This window comes from Oryzias latipes, chromosome 21, assembly GCF_002234675.1.
Source record: "Oryzias latipes chromosome 21, ASM223467v1".
NCBI lineage: Eukaryota > Metazoa > Chordata > Actinopteri > Beloniformes > Adrianichthyidae > Oryzias > Oryzias latipes.
In genome coordinates, this window is record NC_019879.2 from 22,669,484 (window position 1) to 22,689,810 (window position 20,327).

The 20,327-nt window shown below is 38.7% G+C and overlaps 2 protein-coding genes and 1 non-coding gene across 5 annotated transcripts; 2 read left to right on the forward strand and 1 right to left on the reverse strand.

Annotated features, from left to right (window-relative positions):
* The first annotated feature begins 108 nt into the window (after nt 1–108).
* hnrnpa3 (heterogeneous nuclear ribonucleoprotein A3) lies at nt 109–9,306 on the forward strand. Of its 3 annotated transcripts, none has more exons than XM_004081770.4 (11): nt 109–193; nt 1,758–1,880; nt 1,992–2,138; nt 2,212–2,422; nt 2,508–2,597; nt 2,697–2,771; nt 2,910–2,957; nt 3,075–3,215; nt 3,304–3,420; nt 4,797–4,876; nt 4,978–8,230. In XM_004081770.4, the coding sequence occupies exons 1-10, from the start codon at nt 188–190 to the stop codon at nt 4,859–4,861; spliced, it is 1,023 nt and encodes a 340-aa protein (XP_004081818.1). In that variant the 5' UTR covers nt 109–187; the 3' UTR covers nt 4,862–4,876; nt 4,978–8,230. The 3 variants fall into 3 exon arrangements, with proteins under 3 accessions (XP_004081818.1, XP_020568654.1, XP_011488105.1); XM_020712995.2 differs by lacking the exon at nt 109–193 and adding an exon at nt 212–409 and having other exon boundaries at nt 6,297–9,306; XM_011489803.3 differs by lacking the exon at nt 109–193 and adding an exon at nt 213–409 and having other exon boundaries at nt 4,978–9,285.
* Nucleotides 9,307–9,758: 452 nt separating this feature from the next.
* nfe2l2 (nuclear factor, erythroid 2 like 2) lies at nt 9,759–15,794 on the reverse strand. The gene is made up of 5 exons (XM_004081771.2): nt 15,599–15,794; nt 12,598–12,864; nt 12,423–12,515; nt 12,162–12,341; nt 9,759–11,399 (listed from the first exon to the last, which is right to left on the reverse strand). The coding sequence occupies exons 1-5, from the start codon at nt 15,623–15,625 to the stop codon at nt 10,149–10,151; spliced, it is 1,818 nt and encodes a 605-aa protein (XP_004081819.1). The 5' UTR covers nt 15,626–15,794; the 3' UTR covers nt 9,759–10,148.
* Nucleotides 15,795–19,314: 3,520 nt separating this feature from the next.
* On the forward strand, nt 19,315–19,415 carry mir148 (microRNA 148). Its single transcript, NR_107200.1, has one exon. It is a non-coding gene; the product is annotated as a microRNA 148 (primary transcript).
* The last annotated feature ends 912 nt before the right edge of the window (nt 19,416–20,327 follow it).

Consider the following 20,327-nt stretch of genomic DNA (forward strand, 5'->3'; position numbering starts at 1 on the left):
AATGCTGTGAAAAATAAATTCATACTTTTAAGAAAAACATATACTTACTTTTGATCATTTCTCGAAATAGTTTGTTCTTTTCCCCCCGATTTAAATGTCTTTTGTTTGGTTAACCATTGCAGGGGACGATGAGGCCGTCACGTGACCTCCCCACTTTCTCCTCCCTGCGCTCCAGGACGTCTACAAAATGGAGGTACGATGCTGCTCAGTGTCGCAAAGGGAAATTAATCTTCGTTCGGAAGCATGACTCGTTTAAAAAACGCGTGAAGTGATTAGGGAGATTATATATGTATATATATTGTAATTGGTTGCCTCTGTGCAGTTCTACGACCTTACCAACGTTGCCATTAGCTAACGCTGCAGCAGAGCTATAGTAATGGCTGTCGAAGTTAAAAAAGAGAACATCCCGGTAATTCTTGACTCTGAAATGTTTTGCAATGTTGATTCGCGTAATGTCAGCCCAGTTAGTGTTTTTTGTGAATTGTTTTAATTGCTTTGAAATTAATAAAGAAATTGGTCTTTTCTGGGCAAAAGTAAAAGTAGTTAGCCGTCAAGCTAGCATAACACATAAGCTAACAGGAGCCATTTTGACATTTATAAAGATATCAGCAAATATGGCATTCTTGTAATGTAATGTAAAGTCAATTTACCCATCTTTGTTTCTAACATGGTATTGTGACCGTGAATTTCGAAGTATTATTAATGAACCTCGGTTGATGTCTTCAGCTGTACTCTGCAGAAATATGTGTCGGGTATCTTAGAATAAAGACCTAAAGTGCTATTTTTACGTCGTTATTTCTTCAAGAATATGATAAATAGTTGTCATAACTGACATCAGGGGAAATAATCGGTTCCCACTTTGACGAAATATGTTTTTATGTCTGCATAATCGCATTTCAGAGGCTGAGTGACGTCGTCGGTGCATTCAGGCGTGTAGTTCTGTTAAGCATCAGTATGAATAACTAAAATGATATTAAGGTCATTGGTGTTGACTAGTCTCAATGTTTACTTGGTATTTTCTTTGTTTAAGAAAGGATGTTTTTTTGAGTGAGTTCATTTGGGTGTTTGTGTGTAAAGAAAATGCTTGGACACATTTTTAAAATGGCAGAAGCTCAGTAATGACAGTTATGTTGAATGAGGTGTTTTGGGAAACATGAAGACATGCATGGTATGTGGGCTGAAGGATTGAGAAACACCGGATGACAAAGTATTTTACCAAGTTTGATTCCTTGGACCTGCCAAGTGGGAGTTTCTTTAAGAAATACATTTATTGTATATCTTTCCCCAAGACTATCAGAATGACATTTTTATTCATAACAAAGCATGGGCATGATCACAAATTTGCCCTAATGCCTTTGCTGTTGATAAAACGTAGTGCTCTCTCATTTCAAGGTGTTTCAAAATATCATTCTTTGTTTGCTCTACATTACAATACATAGTTTGATATATGTAGTTTAATTTTTTTTATTCTAGACAGTTTAGCTCGTGCTGGTTTGCGGCGCCTTCCGTCCGTGAAACCCGGGTTCGACTCCGGGCTGCTCCCTGTTCCCTTCTCCACCTCCGTGCCGGTTCCAAGCCCGGTTTGAGAAGGTTGCGTCAGGAAGGGCATCCGGCGTAAAACATTGCCAAATTTACCATGCGACTTGTTCGCTGTGGCGACCCCTGATGGGAGAAGCCGAAAGTGGAAGAAGAAGATGTGACATTGTTTGTTTGTAGCTTTAACCAACATTCATGGCTGCAGTTATTTGTTCACACAGAACCGCGATGCAAAGGAACCAGAGCAGCTCAGAAAACTCTTTATTGGAGGACTGAGTTTTGAAACGACAGAGGAGAGTCTACGGGCACATTTTGAGCAATGGGGGAGCCTCACAGACTGTGTGGTTTGTAGTTTTAGAATCTCTTTTTATTTAAAAAAGATATATTCATTAGTATTAATAAGAAATTATCACAGATCACTAAAGCTGTCACTGATACATTTGTGTTGTTTCCAGGTAATGAGGGATCCCAACAGCAAGCGGTCGAGGGGTTTTGGTTTTGTCACATATTCAAATGTGACCGAAGTAGACGATGCCATGAAAGCAAGACCACATAAAGTAGATGGTCGTGTTGTTGAACCCAAGAGGGCTGTGTCCAGAGAGGTAAAAACATATACATTTCTGACCAAATGCAGACTTTGATGGGGTGTGTGGTGACTCGTGGGCTCTGCTTCAGGACTCAAACAAACCAGGTGCACATCTGACCGTTAAGAAAATCTTTGTCGGTGGGATCAAGGAGGACACAGAGGAATATCACATTCGGGAATATTTTGAGAAATACGGGAAGATTGAATGCATTGATATAATGGAAGAGCGCTCTACAGGGAAGAAGAGAGGATTCTGCTTCGTCACCTTCGATGACCATGACACTGTGGACAAGATTGTTGGTATGCATGGGTCAGATTTGATTGTTTACTTGTAATAGACACGAAGAAACATAATTTTAACACAACTTTACATTTTTCTTTTCAGCCCAAAAATATCATATAATCAACTTCCATAACTGTGAAGTCAGAAAAGCTCTGTCAAAACAGGAAATGAATACTATATCCAGTAACCGAGGTAATTATGTCGAAAATTGACGGTTTCTGTGGTTGGTTGGCAGCTAACAGTTTGTTGAGGAAAACAATACATTTTTAATTGTATCGATCTTTATCTCAGGCAGGAGTGGAGGATCAGGAAACTTCATGGGTAGAGGAGGTGGGAACTTTGGAGGCAGTGGAAACTTTGGACGAGGTACGCCACATTTTTGCTCTAATAGAGAAGACATTTTACAAAATAATAATCTGTGCTAAATGTTGCAACTTGGTTACAAAAATGCATTCAAGTGAAGTGGAAACGAAACATAATCTTAATATAATCTTTTTTGGTTAGGTGGTTATGGTGGAGGACGTGGTGGCTATGCGGATGACTTTGACAATGGTGAGTTACACCAAACTGATTTGTGATCATTTTTCCCTAAAAATGTGTCCCCAGCAGCGCATCAAAATGGTGGAAGCTCCACCTATAAGAATACACTGGTTTAATTGTTATCAATAGGTCCAGGAGGAAACTATGGCGGGGGGCCGGGCTACAGAGGAGGTGGAGGCGGCGGCTATGGGGGAGGTGGTCCAGGATATGGCAACCAGGGTGGAGGATTTGGTGGCAACTGTGACGGAGGTTATGGAGGCAATAGTGGAGGTAAATATGCTCTTATTTCCAAGTCATGAACATATGAAACTTGATATGTTTTGTTTGTTTATAATAAATGTTTGCATTGGATTTTTAGGTTATGGAGGTGGTGGAAATTACAATGACTTTGGAAATTATGGGGGGCAGCAGTCGAACTATGGGCCCATGAAAGGAGGTAACTTTGGTGGCAGGAACTCTGGTGGACCCTATAGTGGTGAGAAGCTCCAATATTTTTGGTATTGTCTTCAATGACAACAACTGACACAATTTCCTGAGATGCAAATAAAATAGGACTTTTTATAATAAGGATCCACACTTCACTTTAAAAAGTGCTTCAGTTTAACTGTGTGCTGCAACAAATAAAGCATGATTTAAAGTAGCATAAACTAACATTGGGGAGCAGGATAATTACACTGAGCTGGTTCAATCCTCTGACTAATGATAGATTTTTTGAGTTAATAACATATGTGGCTCCTTAAAATACATATTTGCCTAGTCTGCGGTTACATGTGCAAAATGTCTTTGATCGGATCAAAGATCAGGTTAGAATTGAACTGTGTACATAGTCCCAGAAAAACTTTATCCGATTATCACACTGTTTACATACACCATACTTTTGATCCTCTAAAATACCAGAACGCAGTAGAAGAAGAAATAGCGAGTTCTGTTGTAAACAAACAAAGCTACAGCATAGAGCGAGATGATCTTCAAAGTGTGCTTTTGTTATTGTTATGATTACTATTAAGTGCTTTCTAAATTCATGTGACCAGTGCTGTATTCTTGGCTGCACGAACCCGGAAGAAGAGTTAGGATTAATCTATTATCTGCCTACAGCATTTGGCCGTGCATGAACTTAAAATCCATGCGGGCAATGCCGCAATGTGTATATGTGGCAATGACATCAGCCTTTACTTTGTCTGGACATGATTGGAAAAACAAATCCATGCGATTATTTGCTCGTTTCTCAGGACTGCTCGGAGCGGCATTTCTGCTTTAAAAAGCTGCTTCCGCCAGCTGACACACCTTCTGAAAGCCGCTCCTCTGCTCGGAGACACGTATCTCCTGAGTCCAGCAGCTCGCTCATGCAGAGCAGCCGGACGGACTACAAAGCTTTCTCCGGAGCGCACACCGTAACAAAGCACCCTCCCCTACCCGCACAAACCTACGAGTCCGGCTGCTCTGCGTAGAGACATGGTTTGCTCCCGCGGAGCAGCCGGCCGGTCCTGTTAGCGCTCCAAAGCCTCTGGAGCGCCACACCATCTACGCATGACAGAAAAGCCAGCAGTAGTGACCCACAATCGGAATAAATTGTTTACATGCACCACGATTGAATCAACAATCGGCACAACCCTCCTATCTCGATCGGAAGGAAATATTGATCCGAATGAGGCTGATCGGTGCAGAGTATTCCGAACGGCGTGTTTACATGACACATTCTTATTCTGATCAGGCATTTATTCCGATTACTTTTGTCCATGTAACTGCAGCTACTGACAGTTTTATTTCTATGTACCCCTTTGATATAATTTGTCTCAGCAGTGTAGTTTCCCCTGAGGGAATAATAAAGATATTTTTCACTCCAAATTGCAGGTGGTTATGGCTCTGGGAGTGGCGGTGGCGGCGGCGGCGGTGGTTATGGCTCACGGCGGTATTAATTCTTGGTTGTTTTGGTAAGTAGCGTTCAGTCTGGCAGCAGCCTCGAAGCACAGTTCAGAGTGAGCCCATGAAAGTGCAGATTAACTATTTGTCTTATCCTGTATCCATTCAACAGGCTTCAGTTCTTAGCAGGAGAGGCGAGGAGGTGAGCAAAGGAGTTGTCAGGAAAGCTGCAGGTTACTTTGAGGCAGTCATCTGAAAGCAGTAGAGGAACACAGAAGTCAGACATTACTGCAGCTTATCCAAGAAGTGTATGGAAGGAGGACTGTATGAACAAGACATGAGTGCAGACGATGTCCTTTCCTATTTCTCCTAGATGTGAACCTAATGAGGAAGTTTTCCTTTCTGTGTCTGAATTGTGTGTATTGTGCCTATTGGATCAGGGGTAAATTTTCTTTCTTTTCTTTCTTTTTTTAAGTCCTACATATTTTTGTTTAAATTTTTTATATTGGTTAGTTTTATCATAATGACCAGTTAAACATACATTTTTGATCTTAGCAACTGTCAGATAGCATAGTTATAAAAGGCCCTTCAAAAGCCAGAAGTAGTTGTTTCTTCCCTCCTAATTTATTATTTCCGAATTGCAAGTGTCAAGTGTGTATTGATTTGTATGTAAAAGCACAGTGTGTAACTTTTTCATAGTGTCAGTGTCAACAGAAATAAACAGCTTAGATTAGAACTAAGGGAATCCCGCACTTCTCATTTCTTCCATTGAAACAGATTCCAGATTGTTCCCGTATTTTTGGTTAGTGAAAGAAACGACTGAATAAAGTTGTTTAGTAAAGTAACACAAGATTCAGTGCATCATTGGTTCGGAAAAAAAGCATGCATGCTCATTGTGACTGTGGTTAGCATATCAGCCTTTTCTGACTTGTCCCAAATTTGGGATTGTTATGAAAAACATGATGGTGTCTGTTCATATGTGCAATATTCTGTGCTTTCACGGATACCGTCGCCATTTTAAAAGGGAGGTTTGAATAGTTCCAGGGAAGGGCCCCGAGTGCAGCTTTGCCAGTGTTGAGAAGGTAGGAGTATGAGAACCACAAGCTCCTGCAGTTTGGCCCTCAGCGTCGCTAGTGTGGAGGATGACAATCAGACAGGACGACTTCAGCCCCAGCACAGTGGACCAGTCAGCATTTTGAGAGAGAAGGGAGAAGGCAGCATCGAGCGCAACGGCCATGGAAGGAAGTTTGCAGTGTCATGCCTGGTAGTGAGCATCTGTCTTTTTCCAAGGCTAGCTAAACTCCAGCAGCTGGTTCTCGCCAAGAAAGACTAGGTCCTGGACTCACTGAAGATCCTGTTTAGTGAGATACAGCAGTTTAACCTGCAAATACTAGATGTCAGACATTGAACAAGAAAAGGGAGCCAATATTTCACAAAAGCTGACTTGAGAAGATGGATCAGGTAAGAGTAACCACTTTGCTTGATTTACAGATGTGGATTTGGGCATTCTCTTCTTGCCGAAAATCTGTAAAGACCTGATAACTTGGAAAGTTCTGGATGGGTAAGACTTTTTTTTTTTTTTTTTGTAAATATTTTTCAAGGTTGAATGTTGATTATGTACTGTGTGGTAAGGCGTACAGGGAAATAGACTTAAGGTGAGAATGGGAGGGTTCTTAAGTCGTCATTCAGGTTCTTTGAATGACCAAATTTTCAATTTCAATTTTCAAAGGTGATTTAGAAACATTCTGTACAAAGGTAACTGACCAAGAAGATATGAATCTAAAAACCTGGACATAAATATATATTTAGCTGACACTAAACATGCAGGTCTGAGAAGATGAGACTGTCTTCAGCCATGGAGACACCGGGCGTGTGACGTGTGTTCAAAAGTGCGCCCATGGTGTTCACACTGGATAAGCAGGGAGGGGCTTCTTCTTTTCCTACTGTTTACTAACTCATGTCTGCCACGGTGGGTAGAGTCTTCATGCGAAATGTCAAAGCGCCGCAAATCTCGCCAATCTTGCTCCAGGATTTTTCTTTCACAGCTCTATTCCGATGCATGAAAGACTTGGTGTTATAGAATTCCAGCCAGTCACAGACCGCACTTGATAATTTTTTCTCCATGATCAATTTTCAAACAATTGGCCATTCAATTAATTAAAAGACGCCATCCATGCCTCACTACCAAATCAGAGTCCCTGATTGGACACAGTTCATCCTGGTTTAACTTTCAAACACATTCAAGGACTGTGCATTTTGTGCGCTGAGTTGGAAAGCGATCGTAGAAATTTGCGTATCTACGTGTGAATGCAAAAGTTTTGAACGCAGAAGAAGTCCATAACGCTCATTTATACAGACTTTTCATTGAAAGTGGCCACTTGAACGTGCATTGCCCAGGGCGGTGTAATCGTGGCTTCCGATCTGAAATAAAATCTTAAATTTGGAAGTAAAAAAAGGTTACTTTAAGGTTAAACTAAAGAAACAGACCTGGGCAAAAATGTTGGCATCAAACACGAGTTTGTTACATAAGGGTTATTTTTTTTGTCCACCTCCATCACAAGGAGAACCAGTTCTCTGGCTGGAAGGATAGCTCCATGTTTCTGTAACTTATCTTAATCCAGAATGCCTGGATAGTCTTGGAATGTCATTGAACAATCTTCTTTGCACAGAATTGGGACACCTTGTGCCAGATGTAACAAAGATCATAGACAAGCCTCCACCGTGTTTTACATCTGACTGTCTCCTTTAGCTGGAATGCTTTGTGATTCTGGAGCTGATCACCAGAAATCTAGTCCTTCTAAAAGAAAGAAAAAAACTTCTCCCTAAAATGTATGTTGTGGCAATCTTTTCTTTTTTGTTTGTTTTGTTTTTCTTTCATCATGATTTTATTTTTTATTAAATTTCCTCTTCTTGGTCTTCTCTTAAAAGGTCCACTTTGGAAAAACTTGTGCTTTGTCTTTTTTTGGTTTTGGAGGTTGTTCTCAGTTCCTTAACTACATTATCTTTTTTTTACTATCTTTTTTTAGGCCAGTTTAGTCTTTACGTGCTTGTTTTGAAATTCTTTTTTTGTTCATTTTTTACTATTTTTATTTTAAATCTCCTAAAGATAACTAATTCTTAATCAATGGATCAACACAGTGACTAATTGTCACCTTTCAGACGATCTGAATGTTAGACAACTATAATACTATTCAGACACAGCTAAATTAATCATGCTCAAATGAAAAATTGTGTTGATCCTTAAGCGGTACAGTTGTTTTTGTCCAGGCCTGTTTCATTAGTTTAGATTTTGTTTTATAAAAGCCCATGTCTGTTTTTTTTTAATTAGCTGATTTTGATTAGATTTGTATTTATTTTCAGAATTTTCCAGCCACATTTGTTCTTGTGTATATGATTTTTTTAAAATAAAATGGAAATGAATGAGATGAACAGCTTTGAGATGTTTTACTTCTAAAAAAAAAAACTAACAATAAAAATGTTTAAAATAGGTCCAAAACATTTTAAAACGGATCAAGTGTGACATTTTGTCAAAAGTCTATGTTTGTGTCTCTCCAATATAGAACACAAAACGAAATCAAATGTGAATATCACCTATACAGCGACATTCACTTTTCTTTAAACGTTCAAATATTGAAATCAATACACAGATCACTTTTTTCTGTGGAAAAGAAAAAATTTGTATTACCCTAACATACTTTATGAACAGCTTTGGCATCAAGAACAACCACATTGGTCACAATAGCTAGAAGGTTGATGCACAGCACCGTCTGTGTATATAGTCCTACTGAAATATGTATTTTAATATCTGAAAGCTTTTGCTGTTTCAACATTTGCAGGTTTGTTGCAGGAATAAAATCAGAGAACCCAAAAAAAGGACATTTTCTATGTTTAGAAAGGCAATAATGTGTTTCTACTGCATTTTATCCCAACAAATAAAATAGATCATTTTAATACCATTTTTAATACCACTTTTTAAACAAAACCAAGAAATAAACTGTTCCTATGCAGACATGAGATGCTTAAACATGCATCAACAGAACAAAATGAAATCATGAACACTAGGTATATATGGAAAAAATATATAATTTTCAAGCTAAAACTAATATATGGTATACTACTAATAGTAAAAGTACCATTATTCAGTGGTGTTTTCTGCATTTTTATTTCTAATCACATTGATTTAGCTCATCACTAAGGTCTGCAGAAACCAGATAACGGCCATAAAGGGAAGAAGTACTGAGGCAGAAAAACATGGCGAGCATTGGTCTCTGTTATAAAGTTACTGTGTATAACGCCATTTACTATTTAAGCTCTGGTTAATTTGTTGATTTCTATTCAATGCGTTGGTGCTTCATTAAATTGAAACTATTTTTGTAGAACACGTTTTATGTCCTTTTATTTTAGAAAACTTTTTTTTTTTTTTATGGTCTCCTTTCATTGACGATCTGCAAATATCTGTTGTGCAATAAATCGAGTTTGTGAAATAAAACTGTCAATGAGGTGTTTTGTCACTTTGATTTCATCACGGTGCATCAAACCCTTTCACCTGTTTAACTTAGTGGGAATGGTTTTGGTGATCAAAGGTGAGACAGTGCCTGTGTGTGAGAGTTCATGTATAGTGAAAGCCACACGGATCATGACGGTGTTAGCCTTTGCTACCATATTCTGTGCATTTGGTTATGCAACCACACAAAATGTATTTATTTTAAAGGGAGTCAACGATATTAAAGTTACTATGCAACCATGTTTGCTTTAATAGAAAGCAGGTAATGGATGATAAATCCTGCAGCATGTTTGCTTCCCAAGCCCCTTTCTAAAGCTTTTCATCTAACTTGGCTCCAATATCTGGTTTGTTATGTAATCTCTGTAAAGGCTGCAGATCCCTCCCTTTGCTTTTTTATTTGATGGGCTCTGCTTGAATGGTGTGCTGGAACAAAAAAACATTTCAATCACTAGGTTTTTAAATTGTTTATTTAAAAGCATAGAAGAAAGAATTTAAATTAACTGGACAGCAAATTAGATGAGTTATAAAAAGTAACTGACAGAATCACAGGCATACGGAAATATGATATATATACAATATATACACGCACAGGACATTCTTAGGAATCTCAATAGCAGGTGAGGCTTAATATTTACAAAATATTGTTTATAGAGACTGTGACAATATTGGAGTATAAAATAAGTAAAATATCAAAAATATTACAACATTCATGAGACGTTAGCAAAAACGAATGAATGCTTCCACCAGGCTGCCACACCTTAAAGCTGAGCTACTACAAAGTTATTGCATAGTTTCTATGGTGCTGAAATACACTATTACAAAGGCGAAAAGTGGCTTTCCTAGATCTTAAAAGTCTTTTTCATGCGAGGGACGAGAAAGATGCTGCCGTCTGTGGACTGCTGCAGGGAGTACTCCGACGGGGAGTATGAATTCCCCTTCTCATCCCTCAACTTGCCAAAGACCTCCAGGTACAAGCTGTTAAGCTGTCGCTTCATTTCCTTCAGGTTTGTGGCGTTTTTACTCTTCTCGTCCAGCAGACGCTCTTTTTCTTCCTTTAGCAAGTCCAGTTCATGCTCCAGACCCACTATGTTCTCCATCTTGCGTTTGCGGCAGTTTTGAGCGGCTACCTTGTTCTTGCCACGGCGACGAATGTCGCGGACCAGGGCCAGCTGGGCCTCGTTCAGCTCGTGCTTTGACATCATCTCGTTAAAGTCATCGACGGGCAGGTTGATGATCATGCTGACTGTGAAGGGGATTTTAAGGGCCTTCGCCCTCTGCTCATCTCGAGAGAGACGCACATCGGAGCGTTTCTTTGGTTTGTCTTTGGTGAACGGTGTGCCGCTGTGACCACTCTCTTCAGCCGGATCTTCCATATGTTGCTTTGGTTTCTTGTCGAGCTGCTTGCACTGCCCAGTCTGTTCCGACTCTGGTTTTGCTAGTTCAAGATCCTCGGGTTGGAAATTCAAGCTGAACATCTCCGAGTAGTCAGACTCAGCACTGCCGGGGTTGTGGTCCAGGTCGTCCATTTCGGAATCACTAAAATTATAGGAGCCCCCTCCATAAGCAGATTTGCTGGGGGAGCTGGAATAAGGACTGGAGTGAGTCGAAATTCCTGAATCTGAATCTGGGAAATCTGCTGGCAGCCGTTTGCTTCTGTCAAACACATCTTCAGGTGAAAGGGTGTACAGGTCCATGGGCGTAAACGAGGGCTTGCTTGGTATCTCGGACACATTTTCACTTTCCTCGTGGCCATGCTGACTGCTGCTCTCTTCCACGATGGTGTCAGGATAAAAGACACTGGAACAAAAGCTGTCTGGGGTAAAGTTTGGATTCACCTGAGGGTCTTCCACATTTATCTGGCTGATGTCAGATGGAGCCATACTGGGAACAGGGCCATCACAAGTATTCATGAATTCTCCGGGACCAACATTTAAATTTTTTGTTTTTAAATCTGAGGCACTGGGCATAGGGTAGTAAGGAGTATTTGGGAACAACTGGTTGTTTGGGTAACTTGGATTCTGCACTTGAGGACTGGTCTGAATCGGAAAATTTGTGGCCTCCATTGTTTCATCCACTTGCATTTTGAAACACTGTTGGAAGATAAAAAGACACAAAGTTTAGGGGGAGAAAAAAATAATAAGGGCACAGTTTCCATAAGGCTCATTAATTTTAAATGGTTTTAGAATTATGTAGGTAGACAGCATTAAAATCTAAACATCTATTGGCAGAAATTGGTTCTAAATCAGAGAAGCCCAGGCTTGAAATCAAGAGCTGCTCCATTTGAGTGGTGTTGTACCAATAGCACATATGGAGCTAGTTCACACCTAATGATGTAAATGGATAATCCTAAAACATGGGAACATAGTTTCCATGCTTTTTGAACCTTTCGTACAACAATTCCAAACATCCATTTTTTGCTTCTGAGCTAGTTTTAGCAGCTTGCCCAATCATGTTAAGCCTCATGGTTATCATTGTAATCTAGTGCACAGAGGGACAGGACTAGGCAAGTAACACGACTAAACTCCGCCCTTTGGCTAATGCAAATATGAGGTGTAGCTACCGGAAAGAGACAAAAAAAAAATGTCTACACCTTTTACCCAGTTAGCATAAGCATCATTAGTGCCGCACCTTCCCCGAACTACACGCCTACCAGTTCTGCAACTTTAAGGTCACAGCACCAAACTGTGAACGTGTAATGTTTTTAATGCTTTCAACTGCCAAAGCAATAAAAATATTCTGTAAGAAAATGAGCAGAGACATTTTCTATTTATTTGCATCTCTCACAAATAATTTAGCCCAAGCCTCCTTTTGTTCATTTGAATATTTGTTCCAAACAAAAATGGGAATTATACCTGAAGCTCTGGGAGGGACAGAATCTCCATCCAGGCCTCCTCCAGATCGGGGGTAACTCTTTGTGGAGGAGTCAGCGGGTTTGGGAGGACAGCGGGGGACAGGGCCGGCTGTTCAGAGGGCATCATGGTGCCACTGGGGTACACCGAGACAGGAGGCAGCTCCATGCAAACTGAAGGATTCTGCGCGGCAAACATACATTTGTAAACCAGAAGTCATACCATAGGCTGTGAATTTGTGGCAATTAGAGATGAAACTCTTACCTCAGTTTCCCCTACAGGAAATGTCTCTGCCAGCAGTTGCAAACATTCGTCAAATGACATGCCATCTCCAGTCTCCTCAGTGAAGTTAGCATCCTGCAATCATCCAAGCAGAGCCCATTGAATGAAGAGGGAGTGGCCCACCTCTGACACAAATAATATTACAATGTGCCTGTACCTGAGAAATTTCGATGGATACGACAGCCTGCTGCGGAGGGAGGATGGGTTTTGTGTGAGGTATGTACTCTCCAGTCTCTTCATCTAGCTTCAGCTGCGCCAGCAGGGCCTTCTCTTGCTCCCGCAGCAAATGCAGCTTCTTTTCTTCCTCCAACTGGCGCTGCCGCTGCAGCTCGTGCTCCTTCTGCCGATGGTTGTAGTCGAAAACCTCTCGCCTGGCACCGAGGTCGATGTCCTGCTTCCAAAGTATGTCAATCAAGTCCAGGTCCTGAAAAAACAACCGCAAACAAAAGAGTTGGAAGCCATTGTGCACTCCTGCAGAGAGAATACGCTTAGTGCTGAAAGGAGAATTATTGTCCCTGCTGTGAAACATGGCTTTTGCACCTGCCACACCCTGTCCCCTCCGTATCTGTTCGCTCACAGCAACACTGGAGTTAATGTCACGAGGGAGAATGGCTATGAATAATAAACATGCTTCTCTGTTTCCCTTGTTGCCGCCACACACAAGCAGAATCCCAATTTGACACGTATACCCATCTCATTACTCCAAAGTGTGAATTCTTTTGTCTCGTTTAATCTCCCGGACAGTCAGGTAAGGTCTCAATGATCAGATTAAATTTCACTCTGGTAAACTAGCCTCAAGTGCTTTTATTTGGTAGCCTTTATAAGATAAGAATAAGAATGAGTGATCGTACATGTATAGCATGATCTGGAAAGAAAAAATGTTACACAAATAACTTCATAAAGTTTAGGGTAAACATTGCAGGAGTGTAAGGGTTGAACGTTAGACATGATATAAACTTTGTTCCATCCATGTCTGTGGACAGCTACGGTAATCTCTGGACAAGTTTGCAAAACAAAAGTCCATTTTGAATTCTGGGTTTACATAGAAATAAGCATGAAAATGTTTTCTAACCATTTCCTTTCAAATTGCTCTCACAGACTCAAATGTTACTTAACTTTCAAACAACACTCTTAAAGACAAATTATGCTACGCTCTTAGGGATTTTTTTTCACCATAATTTATTTACAGAAGAAAACTATTTCATAAGGCCTCAGGATATTGCATAAACCCAAGATACTCTTCCACAGAAAAAAACCACCAGACCATATGACTTTTTTTTTCTCCCCCAAATTCCTATGAAAGTAGCATATGAGCTTTATAATATTCTGTTTTGTGGTTTTCGCAGACTGAAACAACCAAAAAAAACTAGAAAAAAGGAACAAAAAGCAGACATTAAAACAATCCACTAACAGGCTGTGAAACTGCACTGAACAATATCAACAATTCTCTTTTTTTTACCTAAAAGAAAAGACATGCAGCATAAATAATCATTAACAAACGGGAAAATATTTTGGTCACTGTTGACACAGACTTTGAGACAGCGGCAAAGCAAAATAAGAACCCACTAAGTCTGTGCTTGAGTGTTGCATCAGAAGCTGGACCATTAAAGCATTACTCATTACTAAGGCTGGTGAGCATAAATCATGGCAAAGAGTGTAGAAGCCCAAAACCAGGAATTATGGTGGCTATAGGAATGAGGAAGTTCCCTAAAATGCTGCAGACCCCCTAACACTGTTGTGACCACACCTGAATTAAAGAAAAGGGAAAAAAAAAACGACTAGAAAAGAAGCACATTCTGAAACCAGTTTGACAGCTTTCTTAAAAATCCAATAAATACAATGTAAAAATACAATCAAGCGTTCAACACAATTCATTTTTCCAAAAACCAACTGTAGATTCAGAAGGACTACATATAATAACATCTTAAAAATCTTTAGATGGTATAGATTAAGCAGACAAACAGTTGGTGTGTGCATTTCTTTGTTTTGTTTTGTTTTTTTCTTCCGACACCGTGACCTTGATTCACCACAGTCTGACTGGCACGTGAACAAGGAAGCTTAACACGGGAACATTCTCAAATTTCCCAGATAATACGCAGGCGGTGAGCAGCTAAACCAACACAACCATCATGTACTACTTCTAAAATAGAAACGGAATGTACCAAGACCAACCGAAATCATTGATAACTCCTGCAATGTATGCCTACTTTAATGTAAACAAAGTCGAGTAAAAGGGAACTTGTGTTTATATTACACAAACTTATAACATTATGTTCTGGCAATGACGACACACAGCTTTTACAAAACTTAAAACATGGCTGAATGAGTCTTTCAGGGGGGCGTTGAACCAAAAGCAGCGGATATTACGTAAACTAACTTAATTCCTATATTGATTATTATTAGCTTAATTTGTATTTGTATGGAAAACCAGACAGACAGTAACGACACAACTTTTGAAGAACCTAAAACATAGCTAAACTTAGTCATTTCGGGGGAACGTTAAACCAAACACAGCAACAACAAAAAATTAAGCTAACCTCAATTCCTTGATATTATTAGCTTAATTTATATTTACATGAAAAAAACACGAGCGACCTCAAGCTGTGGTTCTATATCATGTGACACCAAAAAGGGGAAGAGCGAAAGCAGATGCTAATGTTATGTTTTAAGGAAGATACAAGCAAATCGCTACTCTAACAGTTTCACATTGGTTATAAAAGACTTCACTGCATTAGACACGGAATCACATGCTAGTAGTTCTAGTTATGGGATGGCGTTGGAGGGCCAGTCATAAGGAAGCAAGATTCCAATCTGTTTATACAAAACTTCACCCAACTTTGAGAGAAAAAAAGGCTACATGTTATAGAATCATGCATTACAATAACAAGATCTGAGTTTTGTAAGTCAATGAATGTGAAAGACTGACAACTTTCAGAAAATAATCTTAAATATCCAGAGCCATCAGCTGAGTGAGTAGCTAGCTTAAGAGACAGGTTGACGCAAAACATCCTCACAACATTTTTGTTTTCGCAATAAAAGCCTGTTATAGAAACTGAATATATATGAAACACAGCGCGAAGTCCAAATTTCTTTAAAGATTACTGTGAAACTATAATTGTCCGATCTCTAATAAAAATAAAATGTATATTTATGTTTACCTGGTTGGAATCTCCCATCTCCATCATTGTCCCGCAGCTTAAACGCCCAAAGACGGAGAAATAGTAGTGATAATCCAAATTTTTTTAGATAAAATGATGAGCAACCAAACGCCACAAGGGGCCCGTCACAGCGGCACCGGACTTTCGGGAAATATTGCCTCAGCCAAGGCTGGTAAACGTTAGGGAGCTGGTGGCCCGCCCGCTGGGGTCGGCCCACTCACGACGGCCTATGAGAATGAAGGGAAGCACTCAGTGAGCATGCGCGTTGGGCCAACTGGGCTCAGATGCAGCAGTTTTACAATGGTAGAGATAACTGTTGCACAACATATCAGTGGTTATCATGTAAAAGTTATGATCTATGAAAGAAATAACTACCGCTGGGATTTAATAAGATAACTTTTATTCAAATCAACTATTCAATAAACTCATAAAAGTCACCGACTTGCGTCATATAGATATAACTGCTTCAAGTTTTGTTTAGTGTATAGCGGCCCCTTCTGGTCACTTTATGTTATGTCATTGGACTAAAGGTTCTTCAACCCTCATATCCCCATGACTGTATTACAATGTAAAATGTCATAGAATGACCAAGAAAGGTAAAATATTTTGTCCAAATACTTTTTATTCACGATAGGGAGTTAACTCAAACAGGATTTTCACTATTTTTTCTTCACAAATTGTGTTACCTCTTAAAATAAAGTTTACAGAGAAACGTCAAAACAAACTTTTGATTTAGATAGTATGTAAGATTATTATGACCCTCCAATACTGTCAAAACTATAAACATTCACAATATGTTTGAAGTCAATATTGACTTAAACCAAAAATATCCTAATGTAGGCCATTTAGATTGAAAATTGAACTTTAGTCTTATTTATTATCAAATCAGCGTGAACTCTGCATGAACCTGGTACTAATGTGATGGAGATAGCCAGTTCTTGTGACAAAGACATGGTCTGTTTTTGCACTCTGTGCGCATTGTACCAATAAAAATAAAGACAAACACAATTCTTATGATATTTCCAATACTGGTAGATCTACAATCCATATATATAAACACGGGTTAAAATTCATCCAAAATGGGCTCAGAGGACAAAACACCAGCATGTACAGGTATAAAGTAAAGTACTTTTGATGTTTTGGAAAAATTATGTGATTTTAGCTAAAAGTTGTTTAGAAGTGTCTAAAAATGGTCAAATGGAACCCTAAGTTGTTAGTAAAATGGAGCAAAACGTTTGCCTGAAAAAAACAAAAGTGGAGGGTATAATAACTACGGTACATAAATTGCATGAAGTCCTTTTGAAAGTATTTAATTTATTAAACTACTAATGATAAGTGACTATGGTGTATTACTTAATTTGGGTCAGCACAGCACCTAAATTGTGGGCAAAAATACTAAGTACCTGTGTTGTTGTTGTTTTTTTCTTTTTATGAAGCTGAATGATAGTTCACTGGAAGTAATAAGGAGCAGTTTTGCAGCCCAGTGTGGGCTCATTTTGAATTTTCTAATGAGATGAACAATCAAGGACTCTCTAACGAGAGTGATAATGATAATATTTGATTTCATTCTTAAGTAAAGATAGGACTAGTTAAAAAAATACAAGAAATATCCTGAAGAGAGTGAGAAGAAGTAAAATCCTCAAAATTTTAGACCAAATTTATTACTACACCCAGTGCACCCATTATCTATTACAGTATATCTGTTTCCATCTCTGATGGCAACACATCCAGGATCAGATACCCATAAACACTCACATTACTACAGATCAGTATACATACATGGATGCATTCAACACATTTTTCATGAATAAACACTCATTTGGTTCCTTTAAAATCTTTTCCCCTCAACACATTAATATGCACCCCCACACAATTCAAATTTATATTCATGAATATCTACAGATTTATCACAGTTGATTCATGTTTTATACATATCTATCAACAAAATTTCCATATGTCATCTTAAACTCCTTTATATTTGGACATTGTTTTTAGTGTAAACTGATTCTTTTCCACAGCTTCCCTTCACATGTGGATACACAAAACCTTTTTTTTTAGCATGCCTTGTGTATAATAAATATACTTTTTTCACAGAAATTATGTTGTTCATATTTTTTATGAATAATTTTTTTTGGTAATATACTGCTTTCTGCTTTGCATATTAATAAAGCTACAGTATTATCACAAAGTTTGAGTTATTTTGACTGAATAAATAAGTTGTTTGATTTAAAGTAAATGCAAACTAAAATAATTTTAAGATATACTGGATATTTTTGCATTACTGTTTAAAAGACATAAGCAACCAAACTTTAGGAAAATAACAAGCATTTCACATTTGCACGTTGTGTTTTTATTAATATAGTTTTTTGTTGTCAGTTTTTGCTCCTTTTTTAATCCTGTCTATCAAACGTTATTTGTTTTCGTAACCGTGGAATGGCTTGACAGAAGACTGCTGGCAAACATAATCTCACTGTAATCTTTCTCATTAACACTTGATCGAGTTTGACTCTTCTGCGCATTAAAGTGAATCATGAAGAGTGTCCTTTCAGTGAAAGATACGTGGTCCTGTCTCTAGCACATGTGTGTGAAAAACTTTAGCTCACTGTGCCTCTGCGTGAAATTACACACACAGAAAAAAGGCAGTTTTTTTCTCCCCCTGTGCGCGCTCATGAACACGCGTTCACGTTTGGCAGCTCCACGTCGACATTCTTCCAGCTGCATATAGTGAACTGCACAGCACTGGGGGAAGAAAAGGTAAAACCCTAACACTTCAGGGCTGCAACTTCGCAGACGGACACCAACCTCACTGAAAATAGACTTTTGCACTTTGAATCTTTGCACCGTCCTCTGTTCGCTTATAGTTGTGTTTTTTTGCGTTTTGATCTAGTCTTTGCCCCTCGTGTTGGATTGCAGCTGGTCCCTTGCGGCTACCTTCATCAGGTACAGTATGACTCGCAGGAATCGCCTCACCTTTAGTCTACGTTTAAATTGCTTCCTTTTTTCAGGATTGTACTACAATAACCAGTTAACTTTTTGTTTCTTCACATACTTTTGCGTTGTTACTTCAGTAGATTGCTGATACAGTGCCATGTCAACGATCTTCAAACTGTTGCAAGTTGCTGGATTCAGCTGGCTTTTTTTAAATTTGCATTTTTCTTGCTTAATGTTTCCACACACAAAAAAAGCTTCTTCTGAAGGGCCTGTTCAGTTGAGAACGTTGTTGAAGATCAACAGGTTGAACTGATAACTCCCTTAATAATCCTTATAAAGATACAAAAAAACACAAAAAACTATAAACTTTAGACTTCTAAATTGAAGGGGGGGAAATTATGTACATTTTGCAACCAAGCAGATGGCCAGACTTCATGTAAAATAATGCCATTCAATTTCTAGGGAGATTTTTCTACCCAGTCAAATAGCTGGAAATAACATTTGCGATGTTCCCTATAAATGTGTTCAATGGTGTAAAATAAAAAGACGACACCTGTCCTGCTGTATGTGTTTGATGTTATCCCAAACTCTCTTCGTTAGGACTTAACATCTTGTTCCATCACATTTTAAAAAGAAAAATCTGCAATTCTGTGTTGTATTTTCACAGTAGAAAAATCAGTTTATTGTTAAAATTGTCTTCCTGTATGTCCTGTTCTTTTTTTTGTGGTGGTTGCAGGATGAAGGAATACGTACATGAGGTCCCATAGAAGGACAGACCTGTGAGGTGGCACTGTGGCTTTCCAAATAAAGTTCTGTGATACACTCAGACTCTTAACTGCTTGCAGTCAGTGCATTACAGAACTTTGTTTTGGGAGTTAATATTTTATAACCAGTGGGAGAAAAATCTTGACATCTGGACAATTCAATTCTCAGGACAATACAGACATTTGTTCGGAATATTATAAATGCTGTCTTAATAAAGTTTCTTTTATAAATGTGTCACAATTTTGTTATTATTATTGTTTTAATTTGCCCCTGCGGTCTCTTTGTGTTCTACACTACTGTTGCCCATTTACAATGCCATGAAATGATTTTAAAAGAGTCATTGTAGAGCAGTGCTGTGCCATATGGAAACTCTAGTCATGCTGGTCAGGTGATTAAGAGGAGGTGAGTGAGGCAGAAAGGTAAACAGCATTTCATACTCTTTCAAGTGATTTGGTTTTTTTAGTCACATGAACAAATCTAGTCGTTTTTAGATTTTTTTTAATACAAATAGTTAATTATTCATTAGTACATTTTTTTCCATCATCTTGCAGCACTCCAGAACTGTCAATTGTTTACAGTTAAAGTAACCCTTGCACCATCGTTTACTATGTTTTCTATTATGAAATAATAAACACATAGTCAACGAAAAGCCCAAAACATTAAGAAATAATTTTTCAATCCAAAGTGATTGGGGAAAAAGCTGCCTGTCTTTTGCTGCAATGCATGCCGGGAAACGTATGAAATGATGCATTCGTGGACTCATCTTTAAATTTACTGTGATGAAAACATGTCGAGGGTAACGATCATTTTGGTTGAGAACAAGGATAAATGTAACGTTTTAACTATAGTAATATGCTTAATTACAGGCAGAACAGAATTTCCTCATACTTGCCACCAAGTTGCTCTCAAAACTATCCAGATAATTTGTAGCAAGTAAAAAGAATGAGAGATCAAGTATAAGTCCCATAAATATAAACTCTTATAGGTAAATCATTTAGAATATGTGGTTTTAGTTTTACCAAATGTTATCTTT